This window comes from Pinus tabuliformis, chromosome 6 (genome assembly GCF_031772625.1).
Source record: "Pinus tabuliformis cultivar Carrire ecotype Pingquan chromosome 6, CPIR1, whole genome shotgun sequence".
NCBI lineage: Eukaryota > Viridiplantae > Streptophyta > Pinopsida > Pinales > Pinaceae > Pinus > Pinus tabuliformis.
In genome coordinates this window covers 1,336,391,672-1,336,412,639 of record NC_142292.1, presented here as the reverse complement: position 1 = coordinate 1,336,412,639, position 20,968 = coordinate 1,336,391,672, and the positions used below count along the sequence as shown (strand labels likewise).

The window sequence follows — 20,968 nt, the reverse complement described above, 5'->3', positions numbered from 1 at the left end:
CTGCAAACGGGAAAGATCCTTGAGGAATCCACCTCTTAGATCAATACCTTGCTATGGTAACACATATCAGAAGTAGCAGGATGGACCAGTGTTAGTTTGTGCAAAGGAGTGTTGGAGTGACAGTTGCAATGGTTAGGAATGCCAAAGACTGAGCAATGCAGAGCAGAGTTGGCAGCAATGCAGTTGGCACAGTGTAAAGTCAGCAGCAATGCAGAGGCTTCAAAGGGTCAACACAGAGACTAGCAATAGTCAGAACTCCAACAATAGATGCATCATGCCGAATACTTGTTCAGCATTTTGGATGCTCTTCCGTTGTTGTTGCAGCAGCAAAAACAATTGAAGAGGGTTGCAATGCAGATGCAGTGGCAGGGCCAGCAGCAGCACAGATGCAGCATTTGCGCAGTAGTTTATGGGCAATGATGTCAGACATCAGCAGCGCAGAGGGAGATGTTACAGAGTTAGTGTGCTACTTCAACAGGTTGTAGTACTAGAGCACATTCCTTGCTAAGAGGGACTGTTTATTTCTAGTAGTATCGGATGTGCTCTAAGCCTCAAAATTTGCAGGGAGGCTAGCACACGTGTATTCCAGAATACTCAGAAATCGTTTTGGGAAATTCCACCCAGAAACAGTTTTATTAAAATAATTAATTATTTTTAATGGATCCCTAAGTCTAAACTTAAGAAATTAAAATAATTAAAGGGTATTAATTAAAGTAGCTGTGAAACTTCTAGAAGAAGACGAGGATCAAGTCTAAATGATCTGAGCCATTGATTAGAATCTAATCTTGGTTGTTGATTGAACAATGAGAGGATTATTAGAAGAGGCTTGATGAGCATTTGGAAGACACATCGAGTGAGAGATCAAAGATTGATTTTCTCAAGAGAGCGATTTCTTGTAGTGAGGGGTAGGGATAGTTTCCGGAGGAAGTTTTCCTAATCCGGAGAGTACAAGCTAGAGAGGGCAGAAAGACGTCCAGAGAGGTTGACGCAGGGCCATATAGAGCTACGTTGTGGCAACGCAGAGCTTCAGAGAGATATTGAAATTCTGTTGAGGAACAGTCGGGATCTAGTGCTGGAGTCGCGGTGTGAGGCTGGGAGGCCAAAGAGCCGAAGTTTCCAGCCAGCAGACGAGTGAGAGGAGGTGCAGCGCAGTCCCAGCAGCAGTGACTGCATGGGTGTGACGCAGTATTGTGTAAAGGCAGCAGAGAGGCTCATCTCCAGCGCAAATCAGTGTTGGATCTTCTAGTGACAGGGTGAGATCATCTCACTACCTTTTTGCCCAGATAGATCTCTATATAGGATTGCCAGTTTGGGCATCTAAAGAATTGTATTCAGAAAACTATTGCTTCATAATACAAACCCTCAGTTGTTGCACCAGTTTTCCCACATTAGGTTTTTCCGGGGACATTTGTCCAAAAACAACGATGTCACTTTTGTTGTGTATTTCTTCTTGCTCAGTTCTTGTTTCAGCATATAATTTAATTAGTGAAGGTTGTAGTGTATTGGTTTCAATATCTACCATAGAACATAGTAAATAATTTGTTCAGTTATTTAACAAATATAAGAAACTTAATAAGTTGTTGCAGTAGAAATTGCGGTCTCCAAATTTTCACATGTAGCACCTCTTTGTTTCTTCCTCTGTTGGTGGTGGGTGGATCTTCATGCTCCTCATCCTACCCCTACAGCCCCATTTGTTGTGAACTCCCCTTGGCACTTGTATCTACACATGTACTAGTCATTGTACTCGTACTAGTTCCCTAAGACTAAGATACATGTTCAACTCTTGGAGCTTCTACTAGTCCACTCAGATCAGCTACTGGTAATGATCACAGCTATCCCAAGTCTCCTCACCCATTTACCAGATGGGTGGCAATCCCAACAAGCCCAGCTTAAGGGTTGGATGCCAACTAGGTTGTGTTGTTAAAAGCGCGATTAAATCGCGCTTTTTTCCCTAAGCCGATTTAATCGCGCTTTTTATGGGAAAAAAGCGCCTAAAAAAATTTTTTGCCGCTTTTTTCGTAAAAAAGCTCGGGGGTCCCTGGCAGCGCGATTTATAATGAAAATTGAAAAAAAATGAAAAAAAATGAATATTTTTGTACCAAACGCTTTTTTCCCGCTTTTTCCAATTTTTTCCGCTTCATTCCCGGCGCCGATTTAATCCCGCTCGCGCTTTTAACAACATTGGGTTATACTTTGTCAAGTCCAGAGATGACAATAGCCAAGATACTACTTACCATGTGTTAAGGATCCCAGCTATCCTATTGAAAGACAATAGGAATGATACTACTTACCGTGAGGTAAGGATCACAGCTATCCTATTGTCCAGAGATCCCTCTACCCCAGGAGCTCCATGGTGTTAGAAAATGTAAAGTGACGACTTATTGTCTTACTTTCTTAGCCTTGATACTTGCTTGTGAATCTTAGTTATCTTCTTTATGTTCTTTAGTTAGATCTATTCGTCAAACAATATCAAGAAACTACAACAACAAAAGAGGACACAGATATAAGCTCTCAACCAGGGCAAAACCCCTCTAAGGGAAAAACCCAGAAACTCCTCTTCTTAGAGTCTGCTTCAAATGAGATACAAAGACCGAATCCCTAGACCAAGTCCTAGTACCAAGTCGGCCTTTTCCTCAAGATCTTTTGTTAAACTGATTCTTCGTTGCAACCTTGTCCTTCCAGCAATTGCCTAGCTATTTGATCCAACAACTTCATCCTTCCAGCAAATTCATCCTAGTAACTGTGCAAAAACCCTAATTTATCTTCCTTTAGAGATCTTCCTGGAGCAAAACAACACTCCCCAAGGTTAACAAGGTCAAGAGAAGGATTTAGCTTTATCTAACAACTTGTTCCTACAATTTTGCTCCCCAGCAACAACTCTGCTCCCCAACAATTCGAACCTACAACTTTGGCCTCTTTTTGGCTGCAAAAACCGTAGCTTCTTCACACGTCTGAAAGAGATAAGGCCCAAGGATAAGTTGTTCCCGCTTCCCAGCTTCTTCTAGAACTCTATTCTCTTTTTCTAAGCTTCCAAGCTACAAATCAAACTTTTTCCTTGATAGATCGAACTTGTAAGTGAGTGATTCTAGATGAGGTTGAACTGCTTCCCTTTATAGCCTTCTCAAGGGATTGAATTCCCTCCTTTAGGACGACTTGAGGATTGCATGGCCGACTTGTACTCTTGGAGATTCCAAGACTTTCTAGACTCAAAAACAATTCTTTTTACAATTACAAATTGCACGAAAGGGTCGTATAAACATGATGTTGACTGCTTTGTCTCATGGCAATAAATATTAAGACCTAACAAACCCTAGAAGCACGAAGAACATGTTTTTACCTAGAAGACCATCAATAATGAGCATGAAATCCATGCTTTAATAATAATACTTTTTCTTTCTTCTTTTATTGTTTGTTACATAGGATACATATTGAAATGAGTACAACAATTATGAAGAACGAAACTAGTTACATCTCTCAACATATGGCTCAATTCCTCACCCTGGGAGCTCAAACAGGGGGGGAACAGCATAACTCAGTGTTCTCGATCAGCGTAAACCCTTACCCGGGAAGGTCAAATCCATCAGTCCAAGCTGCTCTCTGAAGACCAAGAACTTACCTTTCAGTAAAGCGTTGTTAAGAATATTTGCAACTAAATCATTCGTTGAAGCCTCGCTGCTTCAATACCACAGCACACCAGTGTTAGAGCCACACTGCTCCCTCTACAACATATCCCAAATATAATTATATCCTATATAAAAAATGCTTGGACCTAAAGCATGGGTTTTTTCAATTTGAAACTCAGATCCCATCGCAACATATCATAGTCGTGCCCATCACATGCTCAAACAGCTCTTCCAAGGAGCTTTCTCAATCACAGTGCCTTACAGCCAGCCATGGTAGCAACAATTTTCTCTAACTCATTTGTACGCAAATCAACAAACTTCTGGGAAATCATGGCAGACCCCAAGTTACAGCAGCACCCAGATGTGCTCTTCCAGTCAACAACGTTCTCCACGTTAGTGTATCCATGAAGTCTCAACTATCCGGCAATGTGTCTCAACTCATAACAAATAATTTCATCACATATTTATCAACAACCCAATATATATATCCAAGCTCTATCTGGCTCATGCTACAAAGCATAAATTCATCTGACTATCTGCTTATCATTGGATCCATCAAATCTGAATCTAAAGAGGAGACCCGCTCATCCGCTTCAACATAATCCATCATGCCAAGCATACTTCCCTTAACAAGTCCTCATCATCTATCTGATGCACTCGAGATGTTGATCATCATGACTCGGGATAGCTCCCTCTAGAACTAAACATGGAGATGATCTGATCATGTCATAACTAAATTGTCAACATATATAACCAAATATCAAGCATACCTACAACCTTGAAGGGAAGAAGGTGTCCGCATCAGATGACCATTAATCCAAGTGAGCCAAGACCAAAGGGCTTGCTCAAGTCCATATGGGAATTTCTTCCATCTTTAATCATTAGTCTCCTTATATGCCTCAAATCCTTGAGGTAAATTCAGGTATGCTTCTTTCGTAAGTTCATCATGGAGGAAGCTTACTTCACAGATATCTAACAATAGCACATCGAGCAACGGAAGCCCAGATCTCATCATAACCTTCTTTCTTTGAGAGCACACTTCTTATCATAGTTTAAACCACATCACAGAAGAATCAAACACTGCGACTTCTTAGTCATCAAAAATGGTCCTTGCATGAAGGACATGTCACTCTCAGCATTATATCAGACTATTGCACTTAATCTACTCCCTCTAAATAGGAGGCTTCTTCAATCATAGTTATCAACCAAGGAGACTACAACCCTTCTGTCGAGGTCTTGAGCTCTTGTCCATTTCATGTGCTACTCTAATCATGGGATGGCTCTGCATCATTCTCAATCTCGATATAGGAGACTTGGTTCTCACATTCATCAGATGTATTTGTTGATCCCAAAACAAGAGAAAGAGCAATAATGACAAAGTAAATAAACAAAATGCAAGTGTACCTAGTGATAAGGCAGGATCATCTTTCTTCTCTAGAAATGAGGATGGTTCCTTCATTTTCTAGCACCAACTCCCTCTCATAGCTTACTCTTACTACAATATATTACAACTTGATGATCCTCGAGAAGGATCACATCCTTTCCAAGAAGTTAGTGCATAAAATACTTATACAGGAAAAATCACCAATACTCGAGAAAGAATAAATTTACAATAATAATGACACAAAGAAATCACGTAAGTCTTGAAATTACTTATCTTTGATGTCGATTCTAGTGTTGAAATGTGTAACTAGGTTCGGTCTTCATAATGTCTAATGTAATCATGTTTTTATATTTGATGTAAAGAGAAAAAGAAAATTTATTATTATTATTTTGAAGCATGGGTTACATGCTCAAGGACATTTTTATTTGTAGGTCAAGCACCCATTAAGTGCTTCTAAGTTTTGTCATTGAGTCATGAAGTCAAAAGAGTCATTGTAATATGTTAAAGACCCTTCTGGGCATATTGTATATAGTCAAGAGAATTTATTTGAGTCAAAGTCACCCTCCAAGACAAGTCAACCTACAGATGACAAGTCGGCCTACAAGCTGTAAGAATTCAGCCTATTAGGGCTCTCAAGAAGCCTATAAATAAGAGGCACTTGGCCTCATTTGAAACACATCCAAAAAGTTTGTTGAAGAAAAGAAAAAGACCTAGAAGGTAAATGAAAAATAGGCCAAAAAGGAGAGAAAAACCGAATCTTGAGGGATTGTTTTGGGCTATATCTTCCTACACGTGCAAGTTTTAGGGAATCATCATTGTTGCAGTGAGACCAGATTTCAGACCTGTCAAAGTGAAGTCGAAGTTTGAGGCCAAAGAATCAAGGAAAGATGTTGAGTTGCTAAGGAAGTGGAAGCACCCCAAGCGAAGGAGAAAAAGGTTCAAATTCTGCCCTAAAACAATCACACGTGTGAAATTACAGTGAGTGCAGAAGGGCCGAAAATTGCAGACTCGTTGAAGTGACTGAAATCCTGAACTGAGGCCAAAATTTGAATGGTTAAAGCAACGTTGACTTTGTGACGATCAAGCTCATCAAAAGGAGAAGATGACTTGGTCTTGGAGGGGTCTTTGTCAAAGGTCATAGGTCTTGGAATTCATCATTTGAAGATTCTATAAGAAGAGAAGAATTCTTGTGGGTTTTCCTCTCAAAATGAGAGGTTTTGACCCTGGCTAGCAGCCTAAATTTTGTGTCCTCCTATCTCTTTGATCTTCATAATTTGGTAGTTGTTTGATGATAAGAACATAATAATAATCAAGTGAAAGAAGAAGTTAATAACAAGTACATCAAGCTAAGTAAAAGAACATCACAAGCATTTATCAAAGTAAGAAAAATCACCTAATCTAGCTGCCCAAGATTTCTCAACATGGTATCAGAGCTAAGGTGACAACATAAAGAAGAAGAGGTAGCTTGAAGATCATCCAATTGAAGAAGGATACATAAGGGCCGAGCAGAAGGACATCATCAAGGAGAAACAAAAGGCATCAAGGAGGACTATCCATCACATCACAAGGATCACATCATCACAACTCTTGGAAGAAGAAGAAGACCTCAAAGACCCTACCTCCATTCAAGAAGGACTTAACACATTTAAAGCATCTTGAAGTCTCCACATTCTACATTTCTACATCAAAGGAAGCAAGAAGAAGCATTGCCATCATCATCAAAGAAATCAAGGTAATCTCCCTCTCATTGAAGAAAGGATCTCATCTCAAGCATACTTGAAGAAAGACATCTCTTATCATCTAGAAAAAAAAGTATTGTCATCCTTGAAGAAGGAATACATTATCAAGGAAGCAATCATCATCAAGAAGGCATCAAGTTGAAGATATTATCTTCAAAGAAGCATCTTCACTTGACAAGTATTCTGTATTTTTATGTCTCAATCTACAAACCAAATGACTTCATTCTGCAAGGAGAACAATAAATTGGTTGGGACCTCGAACTACCTTGCATGGAAGAAGAGAATTGATTTAATTATCATGGAAAATGAAGTTATTGAATATGTCAAGGGCTCAATCACCAAACCATCCCAAGAGCAATCTCAAGCACTTTCAAAATACATGAAAGGAGAAATAAGGACACAAAGGATCCTCATAGAGTCAATTAAGGATTCTCTTATCCCTTATGTAGCAAACTTGAAGACAGAGAAAGAGATCTATGACAATTGGTGGAGTTGTTTTCTATAGGCACTGCGGGTGAAATCATATCTTTAAGAACCAAACTATACAAGATGAAGGTATCAAGGGAAGAAGGGATAGCTTCATATTTCATGAAGGTATCTGAAATTAAAGACCAACTACAAGAACTTGGAGAAGTAATGTCTAATCGAGATATGACCACCATTATGCTCAATGCACTACCTGATGAATGGAGGAATTTTGTATCAAGCATCTATGGGAAGAAGGAGACCACTCCATTTAATGATTTATGGTCACTATGCAAAATTGAAGAATCTAGATTAAAAGTGTAGAAAAATGTTGGGTCAACTAAACCAACTGAAGCATATGCAACATCGACAAGAAGAGAAAGGAGAGAAATGAAGCCCATATCATCGAAGAAGTAGAAGAACCCGAAAAGAAGAAATCAAAGGAGGAAGTGAAAGACCTTTATTATGACTGAAATAACCTCCTTCACTTAGTTTATAAAAGATAGTAGTCATGATGAAAAGCATCACAAGTATGATAGGATGCATTATAGTTGAGATAGAGATGACATCATCATAGAGGCATGGAAGATTAGCCGAAGTAGAAGTTCATATAGTTGAAATTGTCATCATAGAGAGGAAGTAGCTCATGGTATCTTCATTGGAAGCATATAAGGACAACCAAAGTAGCAATCTATATGGTTGGAGAAAGTCATCTAGCAAGATAGAAGATAAAGAGATCATCATACATCATCATCATTAAGAAGAAGCATTTGCAAAATGAGGATCATCAAGGTCCTCCATTGGAATCTTCATTAGAAGGTTCACCTTTACTTAGAAGAAGCAAGTGACTTGTATAGAGTTCCACCTTGTGTGGGATCCAATTGTTAGAAGGATGAAGGTATGGTGACAAAGATGTGCAACATGTCAAATTGGTTGAAGTACTCTCATTTTCAAACAAGAAAAGGAAGTTGTCGAAGGAATTCTAGATGACCAAAAGAAGGAAGAGGTATGTATATAATTGATAGATAAAGTCATGTCATCATATGGTTGCAAATCGAATGATTAAAAATGATCTACCTCATGAGCATGAAGAGGAAACTTATCCATTATAATGATGCATTAAGGCATGTACACAATGTGTCTTGAACTCTTTTACATATTGTCAAAAATGAAATCAACATAATATGACCTCATGAAACATGAGGTGGTTGGCAATCATGGTTCCCATGATGAAGGAACTATGTATAAAAAAACTTGAGGAAGCAATATGTGAAGAAAGGTGAAAGAAGAGTACATGAAAAGATGCATCTATAGTCACACAAGATAAGATAAATGATCAACATCTGATAACTAGAAGGATTAGCTATTACATCTCCATGGAGAAGAGATGAAGACCTTGATATGTATGTTGGAGAAAGGAAAACCTTGGTAATGTATGTCTTGGCGATGGATTCATACATATGTGAAAGGATGTTGATGTTGCAGGAAGCAGATGTCATGACGAAAACCCATCATATAAAGGTAACCTTGATTTTAAATGTTCATTTTGATTTTTGAACACATCTGGTTGGGTTGAAACAAGGCTACCGAAAGAGGGTTGTAGAAGGTCACCTACAACTAGTACATATAAAATAGGATGGAAGATCCCGAAAGTAACATGACTTGGAAGAGGTAGTTGTATGAAGAATAGCCAAATGTGGACTAGAAGGTCACTCCCCAATGAAGAGAAGGATGACATGACTATTGGTTCAACACGATGTTTCATTGAAGGGAAGTGATGAAGAAGATGGTTGATGCCCTACAAAGAAGAAGAAGGCTCCATAATGAAGAAGTTGAAGTTCATGACATGATGTAGAAAGAAGGAGCCCTACAAGCAGCTGATAGTACCATGATCTCCACCGAAGAGAGTTGTTGTTGGTAACAAGTCCCTTGTTAAGAGGGAGCTTGGGTATATTCCTTTTATAGGAATGAGTAGATCCTCCCTAGTTGAGAGGGAGAGATAGACACATCATTCTTGTCTTCATGTTATGAAGAAAGAATGGAGGATTGGGTAAGCATCTGAGATTGATTTTGATACTCTTTGAGGATGAGGTAGGGCATCCAATAGGTAAGAGTAGTCGAAGAGGAAATTCCATGAGGATGTGTTAATCCAAGATGGGAATGGTCCTAGAAGGACATACCTTGTGAACATTTGGATGGGGTATGTGCCTTGAAAGACAATGATGAAGGTGCCCATTAGCCATTGTCTCCCCAGTATTATGCTCTATTCTTGTGGAGAGATAGAGTTGTTAGTCAAGGCCTTGCTATATCACAATGTTGGTTGATATGATGAGATGCACTGATATAAGCTGAATAAATAACTTATGAGATGGCTTACCAATCTGACTCTTCTTATGTGAATTCTTCAATATGAGAATGTCCAAGTACCTTGTATGGATTATGAATACCTCCCTCGTTAACAGGGAGTGCTTAAATGTGTAACTAGGTTCAATCTTCATAATGTCCAATGTAATCATGTTTTTATACTTGATGTAAAGAGAAAAATAAATTTTATTTTAATATTTTGAAGCATGGGTTACATGCTCAAGGTCATTTTTATTCATAAGTCAAACACCCATTGAGTGCTTCTAGGTTTTGTCATTGAGTCAAGAAATCAAAAGAGTCGTTGTAATATGTTAAAGAACCTTCTGGGCATATTGTATCTAGTCAAGAGAATTTATTTGAGTCAAAATTGAGTCAAATTCACCCTCCAAGACAAGTCAGCCTACAAGTTGTACGAAGTCGGCCTATTAGGGCTTTCAAGAAGCATATAAATAAGAGGCACTCGGCCTCATTTGAAACGCATCCAAGAAGTTCGTTGAAGAAAAGAAAAAGACCTAGAAGGTGAGCGAAAAAGAGGACAAAAGGGAGAGAAAGAAACTGAATTTTAAAGGACTGTTTTGGACTATATCTTCCCACATGTGCGAGATCTAGGGCATCATCATTGTTGCAACAAGACAAGATTTCAAACTTGCCAAAGTGAAGCGAAAGATTGGAGCCAAAGAAACAAGGAAAGAAGCTGAGTTGTTAAGGAAGTGGAAGCACCCACAGCGAAGGAGAAAAAGGTTCAAATTCTACCCTAAAACAGTCACACGTGAAATTACGGTCAGTGTAGAGGGGCCGAAAATTGCAGACTTTTCTGTATTCAGGCTTCTGTGATCCATAATGAATTAAGCAAAGTCTTTCGGTACAAATCACATAAGAGAAAATTTTGGCCAAAGTGTTTCGAACCAACAAGTGTGGTTCATCATCATGACCAGATGAAGAGGAAGACCATGGCAAAGGCTTAAATAGAGAGCAATGTAGAGACATAATTTCAAGTAACAACTATATTTGAACAATAATATTTAAATTATGATATCAATTTATTAATATATTAAAAACAAATATTATTATGTAACGGCTATATTAAACGGCTAGTTTTTGAAAAATAATATTTAAATAATGATTTTAGTTTAGTAATTTATTAAAATATTAATAGGTAACGGTTATATTAAATGGCTAGTTTTTGAAAAAGAATATTTAAATTAATTTAAATATTATTTTTCAAAAACTAGTAATTAATTTAATTTAAATATTATTTTTCAAAAACTAGCCATCTAATATAACCATTACCTATTAATATTTTAATAAATTACTAAACTAATATCATTATTTAGATATTATTTTTCAAAAACTAGTCATTTAATATAGTCGTTACATAATAATATTTGTTTTTAATATATTAATCAATTGATATCATAATTTAAATATTATTGTTCAAATATAGTCGTTACTTGAAATTATGTCTCTACATTACTCTCTATTTAAGCCTTTGCCATGGTCTTCCTCTTCATCTGGTCCTGATGATGAACCACACTTGTTGGTTCGAAACGTGTCGGCAAAAAATTTCTCTTATGTGATTTCTACTGAAAGACTTTGCTTAATTGCAGACTTATCGCAGTGACCGAAATCTTGAAGTGAGGCCGAAATCAAAAGGATTGAAGCAGCGTTGGCTTGGGTTGACTTTGTGAAGATCAAGCTCATCAAAAGGATAAGTTGACTTGGTCTTGGAAGGGTCTTTGTCAAGGGTCATAGACCTTGGAATTCGTCATTTGAAGACTCTATAAGAAGAGAAGAATTCTTGTGGGTTTTCCTCTCAAAAGGAGAGGTTTTGGCCCTGGCTAGCAGCCTACAGATTGTGTCCTCCTGTCTCTTTGATCTTCATAGTTTGGTAGTTGTTTGATGCTAAGAACATAATAATAATAAAGTGAAAGAAGAAGCTAATAACAAGTACATCAAGTTAAGTAATAGAACATCACAAGCAGTGATCAAATTAAGAGAAATCACCTAATCTAGCTGCCCAATATTTCTCAACATGTAGGAGACTCTTAGCTCCCTCTGAGAGCTAACTCTTCTTGCTATGCTCTATATCATGATCTTTGAGAAGGATCAGCTTGAAAATACTTATATTTAATGGGGATTGTAGGAAGCTCTTTGCTCCTTGATCCTGTCTCCTTGAGTCACCATGGTTCATCAACCATATATCAATATCGTCTTCAGAGGGGATGCATCCTCATGAATACCACCTGTATCCTTTATCTTCTCTCATCGACAGCCAAGTCCAATCATCAATGTATACGATGACCGGTGAATCTGCATGATACCCTTTTCCTAGGGTTTCTTTGAATGAGCTTCTCACTGATCATGTCATACTAGGGTTTCTCAAAATCCGTGAAATACTTGAATAATTGAATGCCATCTTACAGTGCATATCATAACATAAATAATTTTGAATCATACCACACCTCTTTCATATGAAGGCCACTCCTAAGGTTTCTCTCAAACCCTAGCTTGTACTTGCAAGAGCAAAAGGTCTCCCTAGGGTTTCCTTCAAACCCTAGCACTCTTTTAGACCTTAGCCATCTCCATCTGCTTCCACCATCAGTGTCTTCAGGGCGGGTGATCTTTCAATGACTTTTCTTCAACCTAGCTCTGATACCATGTTAATTTTTCTTAGGGCTATATTGTTCTTTGTTGTAGATAATTGCATTTTAAACCTTTTCATCATTTACACATCACATTGAACCATAACATCTTAACATCATTAGCAATTATGTAGAAAGAACAATAATGCAGCAGAACAATAAACAACAACAGAAGAAAAGCATGCACAACTAGAGACACCATGATTTAGGTCAGAGACTAAGGCAAAACCCACAAGGGGGGAAACCCGATTGTTCAAATGAGATACAAAGTACAATGAGAATGAGATGCATCAATCACATCAGGCCTCTCAGGCCAAACCCAGTTCAAACCTTCATTTGTGAACAAAATGATATAGAGAGTTGTTGCTGAATCACAGTTTACTAGAAACAACACAAGTGTCATCATAATTGTCGAGATATCATCATGCATCAGCCATATATAAAGTTTCTTCCTTCAAGGTCACTGCTATAACAGCCATGTCAAGGCAACGTTATCCCTGTCTATGAGATCTCAATCATCAAAAGTATTGTCATCAGAAATCATTGCCATTAGGATCACTATATCACATATCATAGACGTTGCCATATCAAATAGGATCATGGTAGATCACTGTCATGTTTAGGTCTGTATCAAGGTCATTGTAGGCCATTGTCGACAACATGCTGAGATCATTGGCATTATCCAAGATCACTGCCACTTTTATTATCTCACTGTTATGTTAAGTCACTTGTCATATTAGAGTTACTACCATGACAAACAGTTCACTGTCATATCCAGATTATGGTCATACATTAAGATTCTTTGACATAACAGGGATCATTGCTTTATCTATATATATGTATCATTGTTGCAATACATTACTATACACTGTCGTATATAGCAAAGGCATTATAGACTATAGGCAAGTCAATGTAATACATATTGTCGTCCTTCATCGAAATGGTAGACATAGGATTATAAATCTGATATATATGTGTGTGTGTGTGTGTGTGTGTGTGTGTGTGTGTGTGTGTGTGATGCCACAACAGCAATGTAAGGTATAAAAATGTAAACTACAGAATACGTGGCATATATATATATATAATGTAAACTACAGAATATATATATATATATTGTAGCGGGCCTGGGGAGCGATGTCACAATGAATATAATATAAACTGATGTCAATACATACCACAATTATGCTGACGGCCATAAGAACCATGATGCAAACCCCTGTAGAAGATATTTAAACGAGCCTCAATATTGACTCTAGAGTATCAAGTCACCGTGAAGAGAGCCTCTCTGTGAATGCAATACGGGCCACAGTGCCAGATTGATGTCATCCAGAGATCCACTGTAAGCATGAGAGAGGGCCATGATATACACAGTTCAAAGCTATCCACGATATCATGAATAGCGGCACGTGTGATGCCATATGCGAGCTGCAACGTTAGAACGAGTCACTTCGTTCCTTACGAGCCATGAACAATTTCAAGCCATCAACAATATAATATGAACCCTTGCGTGCTTTGAACAATATAATACGAACCATTGCTAGCCTTGAATAATATAATACGAACCCTTGCAAGTCTTGAATAATATAATACGAACCTCAGAGATATACAGAAGTCTGAATGATAATCATGTCCAATCGATGAAGGGATGGCAGGTATGTATAATGATTTCCACCCATGAAGAGTGGCATCCTTTTGGGCAGGCCGACTCAACTAGATGAGACCAACTCTTATTCTTTGGCGGGAAATTTCAAATTGAAATAATATTAAATATAATTATTCATGATTATAGCCCAAATAAGTTTGTGCCACTAATAACAACATTTATTTATTCAATTGAATTCTTCTTTGACCAATGAAAATCCTCTTTTGGGGCACAAGGGTTTTCTCTTGGGAACCTAGGGTTTCTATGGGAAATTCGCCCCATAGCTGCCCTACTTTTCAACATAACTGGATCATCATCAGGGCAATGACTCAAATATGAAGAGACAACCTTGCAATAATTATGCAAACATAGAGCACAAAAAACCACAGAAGAAACATACATCAGCTGGAGTAAGAGATAAAACCATAAAAACAAATCAGAAATACTGGAAACCAGACAAAAACCTTAAAATGATAATCATAGAGTATGCATTATTATAGGACTTATTACAGTATTATTTGTTTCTTTATTTTCTATTTGTTTATATGGTATAACTATAATAGAATATTATTTAGTTTGTTTATATGGTATAACTATAATAGAATATTATTTAGTTTGTTTATATGGTATAACTATAATAGAATATTATTTAGTTTGTTTATATAGTATTCTGGTATTATTATATAGTATTAAAATATTAGAGTATTACTATTATAGCTTTACTGTATTGTGATTAATAGCATGCCTTAGTATTCATATTTTTTAAAATACAATTACTATTATTTTAAGGTTTTTGTCTGTTTTCTAGTACTTCTAAGTTCTCGTTTGTTTTTATGATTTTACAGCTTACTCCAGCCAACGTATGTTTCTTCTGGTGTTCTTTGTGCTCTGTGTTTGCATATTTATTGTAAGGTTGCCCTCTTCTCATATTTGAGTCTTTGTCCTGATGATGGATCCAATTAGTGATCCAAAAAGTTAAAAAACTCAAGATAACTACTGTGAAATTTCCAAGTAGTTCAAATAACCACTCCCACCAAAGAAATCTAAAAATTTTAGTATTGCTAATTCCTTCAAAAGGAATGCTGGCAGCATATTTCTTGGAGTTTATAAGATTACTGACTCACTACTGATGTATTCAAAGAAAGATACACCAGCCCATATGGTAAGTGTCAAACAAAAGTGTTAAAGGGATACAGCAGCAACCTGAAAAGGGCAAGCACTGTTGGACCTGAGTAATAAACTACAAGGCATAAGTACCTTTGTCTGTGCAGAATCATAAGCAGCACCATTTATATCATGTAAACTGAACATATGTAATGATAACAAATACCATTTAAATACGCCTGTTTGTACTTTACAAATTATATTTTCATCTATTGTCAACAATTTACGTCCTCTACAATCACTCTACCTGCAATCCATCTCTGAATATCACATCTCGTCCATATTTCTGAGTCAACTCATATAGAACCTGTCAAAAGGTAGTTGTCAGCTGATAGCAATGTACAGAATCCAGATAATAAATAGTATGGATTTGATAATCATTGCTGAACAACAATCTTAAGTGGATACCTTTACCTGCAGCAACCATGATAAGAGCTTAATTCAAAAAAGATAAATCTTATATTACTTATTTCAATAGACAAGTAAGCACATTTGATCAGGTACATTATTTATTTCAATACACAAGCTATCACATTTGATCAAGAAAGCACGTTTGGGAGTGATTACTGACATGAAGAGCCACATACCTCACTAACAAAGTAGGGCGCTCGCCATGGCCCAGATGCAGCTTCTTGTCCATCAGAGCCTAGGACAAGAGGTTCATTGACTGTGAATTCCGCTGTTTCTGCATCCAAGAACCCAGCTTCAACCATCCTCCGCAATGCTCTTGCCTGAGGTTTTTTGCCTCTGTGACAACCAATATAGAAAAAAACGGTGTAGATCAGAACACACAGTGAACTGAATACCATCCATTTATAATCCAAATAAAGTTAAGATGGCTCTGTATGCCCAATAGACTAAGACCAAAGAAGACTAGGGCCATTTAATACTAATATAAAGGCTGACAATGGATGACATCAAAAATAATCAGAAGAAGGATACATTTCCAAAGAAAGTAATTTTAAACCAAAGGAATTTACATATGTAGATTAAGGTTGAAAAAACCTGCTAGGGTCTCTAAATGGAGAAAGAAGCTCCGGTGCAGGAATGATTCCAGCTAACATAGCACATTCTCCCAATGTAAGAAGTGATGGATGCTTCCCAAAATAAAATGCTGAGGCTGTTTCTATTCCGTACATGCCATGACCCCAATATATCTGTGACACAGATATGAATAACACTATGCTTTGCTATCAGCTCCATTGAATCATAGATTTTCAGGACCATCAAATAAGGTTTAGACTATAATAAAATTCAAAAGGATAAATACATATTCAAAGAGACCCATTAAACAATCTCAATTAACAGTACAAACATTTAAAGAAGCTCCAGCAGGCCAGCTAAAAAAATTTGCCCTTTTTTTTTTTCATTTAGTTTGTCCACTTCTAGGCCAGCCTAATATTGAATATTCAAGCCTATGGCCCTAGTATTGCTATGTAATTCATGGTAATATTAAATTATTAAAGTAAAAGTCCTTTTACGTGAATTTTTAACATTACCATGAAATGACTCTAAAAGTTTGAGAGTAGTTCCAACTGTTGAGAAACCAAAAGCAAGAAGATAATGATGATTTCTCTTAACTTGATAATTACTTGTGAATATTTGTTAACTTCTTATTAATATTATGTTCTCTTCATCAAACAATTACCAAAAACATAAAGATCACAAAAAGACAAAGAACACTAGAAATTAGGCTCCAAACTGGGGCAAAACCCCACAAGGGGGAAACCCAAAAATCTTCTTCTTATAGAATCAGATCAAAGTGAGATATCCAAGAATCAAGACCAAGACCAATACTGCCACAAAGACCCAAGTCAGCCCTCCTTCAAATCTCCTCCAACCAAATCAAAGTCAACGCTAGTCAATCCTTGTCAAATCTGATCAAAACCTGCAATTCGGACCTGTAATTTCGCAGAGTTTCCCCAGTACCTTCGCATGTGTGACCAAAAACAAGCCAAAAACACCAGAATTATCTCTCCTTTGACTCTTCATCTCTCTTCTTTGACTTCACTATTCTTCTTCTTGTATTTGGCATAGAAATCAATGCGTGTGATGATTGGATGAATGAGGTTGAAGTGTCTTCTATTTATAGTTGTCCAAGAGTCAAATATATGCCTCCTCTAGGTTGACTTGTCCAAGCAAGGCCGACTTGGTCTTGTGGATGACAATTTGACTTTTTGACTCTTTTTTACTCGTAATAAAATAATTTTGTTTTCTTACAAGGAGTCCAAATAGGACTTTAACTCAAATACATTTCTTTCACTCATAAAGAGAAAAAAAGAAAAAAAAAAATTGACTCAATAAACCCTACAAGCATGAAGAACATGCTTTTCTAAAATAATAATAATGAATGTAATAAATGAATATAATAAGTACATCAATGATACATTTGTATTACATTATGAAGACCAACACTAGTTACATTTTCAACACTCCCTCTTAACTAGGGAGGTATTCATAATGACACAATAGGATACTCTCAAATTGAAATATTCTCATAAGAAGGGATTCAGATTGATAAGCATCATCATAACCAGCATTGTCAAACATAGCAAGGCCTTGACTAACAAGCTCTATCTCTCCACTAGATCAAAGCACAATGTTGGGAGGCATAAATTTGGACACCACCGCCTCTCTAGGCACATACCCCATCCAGATGTTCACCAAGTATGTCCTCACAAGACTATTCTTATCTTGGATACCCTATCCTCAAAGAATATCGGTCCTCGGGACTATTCTTATCTTGGATCCAAATCCTCAAAGAATATCAGTCCCAGATGCTTATCCAATCCACAATTCTCCCTACTAATGCCTTCATGAGGCTTACAATTGTTAGTCCTAGCCATAGTGCATGACACATGGAGAATGCAATGTCCATCCTCACTCCCTATCAACCAGGGAGGAAATATCCACGAGCCCAAGCTTGTCTCCCAAATACTCAAGCTTCTTGTTAGGAAGAGACTTCAACAATATATCAACTACTTGTTTGTCAGTGGAGATGTATTGTAGCTTCCATCCAACACCAGGATTCGAATGCAGTGGTACTTGATATTGATGTGCTTCATCCTAGCATGGAAAATTGGGTCCTTTGTCAATATTATGTAGCTCTGGTTGTCACAGCATATGATGGCAGAATCCAAAGGTCCTTCAAACAAATCTACGTGCAACTTCTGGAGCCAAATTGCTTCTCGACCAACTTTACTAGCTGCTATATATTCGTCTTCAGCACTACCCAATTCAGTTGAGTCTTGTTTCCTGCCCATCAATGAAACCATAAAGCATCCCAAACAAAAACATCCACCTGTAGTACTTTTTCCATCTGCGTCACTTCCTGCCTAATCTAAATCTCATCACCTACAACGTATCTCAGACAATGATGCATATTCCCGCGAAGATATCTCAAAATGTGTTTGGTTGTTATCCAATGGTCATGCCTTGGCTCCATATGAAACTGCCTAAGAGTGTTTACTACAAAACATATATCTGGTCGAGTGTTCACAACATACATTAAGGAGCCAATCAACTATTAGTAAGATGTAGGATCAACAAAACTTGAATCTGAATTCCTTAACTTCTTCAAATTAGTGATCATCGGAGTTGTCATAGGTTTACTATCCATCATACCAAATTTCTGCAAAATCTTGATCACATATTTTCCTTGACCAAGATAAATCTCACCAGGTTTCTGCCACACTTCGAGTCCCAAGTAGTAGTGCATTAGTTTAAGATCCTTCATATGAAATTCAGCTACTAGTTGCTTCTTGCATTCACGAATGCGATGCTCCAGACTTATTAGTAAGTCATCCACATAGAGTAGTATAATCACAGGTTCAGTGTTTACCACCTTGATGTAGAGATTAGGATCTATAGAACTTTTGACAAAACCAGGTCTTAGGAAATAGGCATCCTTTATGGCATACAATGCTCTAGGGGCTTGTTTCAAACCATATAGATCCTTCTTCAACCTGCAAACATGTGTTTCCTTGCCATGTACTTCGAATCCTTAGGGTTGGTCAATGTAGACTTCTTCATCAATTGACCCATTCAGAAAGGTTGTCTTTACATTCATTTGATGAAAGTTCCATCCCATAGTAGCTACAATAGAAATGAGTGATCTACTGGTTGTGTATCTAGCTGTTGGAGCAAAAGTTTCCTCGTAATCAATTCCTTCTTGTTGAAAGAATCCTCTTGCCATAAATCTTGTCTAATATTTGACAATACTCCCATCAACTGCATGCTTGATTTTGTTACCCACTTGGAAGTCACCATTGATTTGTCTTTAGGTCTAGGAACAATTTCTCAAACATCATTCTTCATTATGGATTGGTATTCTTCTAATATTGCATTCTTCCATACTTGAAGTTCGACTGCCCTTTTATAAGTGGTAGGTTCTGTTGGAAAACTAATTAGGACAGCATCTTTAATTTAATGTTTTGCTTACATGACATTTACTTGTGATATTTTTCTTATTAGTTCTTATTATGTTTTCATCATCAAATAAATGTCATCAACAAAGATCACATGAACACAAGATATAGGTTCCATGCCAGGGCAAAACCCCTCCAAAGGGGAAAACCCATCAGAACTCTCTTCTTGTTAAATTCAAAGGGGACTTCCAAGAACAAAACCTAGACCAAGGCTCCCATCAATTCGACCAGTCTACCTTCCATACAAGTGAAGTAAATATTCTCCAATATGAGGCTCTCCTAGCATTATGGTTCTGCAACCTTCCTTTGTAACCTTGGATCTGAAGCTTCTTGCATATGTAGATTGTCCCAAGGAGATATAAGAGAGACTTAATCCCTCAAACTTTCTTTCCTTCATTCTTAGCTCTTCTAGCTTCTGCGCACTTGTAGCCTTGGCCGCAAATCAAATAAGAAACTCGCAATTCATTGTGTCCTAAAGGAGGTCGTAGATTCTCCTTTATATAGCCTTTCCAAGAGGCTTATTAAGCCTACTCTAGGCTGACTAGAGCAGGGTTGGTTGACTTTACTGATGGAGCCCTCTAGACACTCATAATTACAAAAATGGCATTTCTTTGATTGATCCAAAAGCCCAATAGGGTATTTTACATAATTACAATGGCCATGATTTAAGACAAAGACCTAGAAGCATACAATGGATGCTTGACCTGTTGACCAAATGATATAAGCATGAAACCCATACTTTATAAACATTTTTTCTTTTACATTTTCTTTCTTTTGATCAGTACAGAAGAATTAAATCATGATATGAGACAAATGACAATTATGAAGACCGAAACTAGTTACAACTTCCAACACTCCTCCTTAACTAGGGAGGTATTCATAATTGTCCAACCGGTACAAGAACAATACTCCATTTGAAAAAAATTCTTATAAGAAGAGTATCACAAAACAGCATGTACAATGTTAGAGATCTAGATACCATCTAGGCTAACTACCAAGGTATCAACCCATCTAGGCTACCTGCCAAGGTACCATCCCAACAGGTATCTAGGTGTCATCTAGGCTACCTGCCAAGACACTAACCCTAACAAGGTTCTAGGTATCATCTAGGTTACCTACCATTTGCCAAGATACCAACTCAACAAGCATCCAGGTGTCATCTAAGCTACCTACCAAGACACTAACTTAACAAGGATTCAGGTGTCATCTAGGCTACCTGTAGTTTTTTGTAGCATCAGAAGTGCTCTAGCTTTGAAAATTGGGGGAGAGGTTAAGGCACATGAGTTCTAAAGAACCCAGAAACCGTTTGATGAAATTCAGCCCAGATTGTATTTTATTAAAATAATTAATATTTTTAATGGGGTTCCTAAGTCTAAACTTAGGAAAAATAAAATATTAATGGGTATTAATCAAAATATGGGTGAAAATGATCTAGAAGGCGGATCAAGTCATGTTTTAATCTTAGTCATTGATTAGAGACTTAATCTCAGTCGTTGAAGTCTCAACAAGAAAAGTATA

General features: G+C 37.3%; 1 protein-coding gene across 1 annotated transcript in view; it reads right to left on the bottom strand.

The window, feature by feature from the left end:
- LOC149263533 (uncharacterized) overlaps positions 1-20,968 on the bottom strand; it is a 290,628-nt gene that overhangs the window by 226,793 nt on the left and 42,867 nt on the right. The window contains 3 exon segments of the mRNA XM_089426504.1: positions 15,271-15,330; positions 15,611-15,770; positions 16,029-16,180. Of these exon segments, the coding sequence (XP_089282630.1) occupies positions 15,271-15,330; positions 15,611-15,770; positions 16,029-16,180 (372 nt within the window).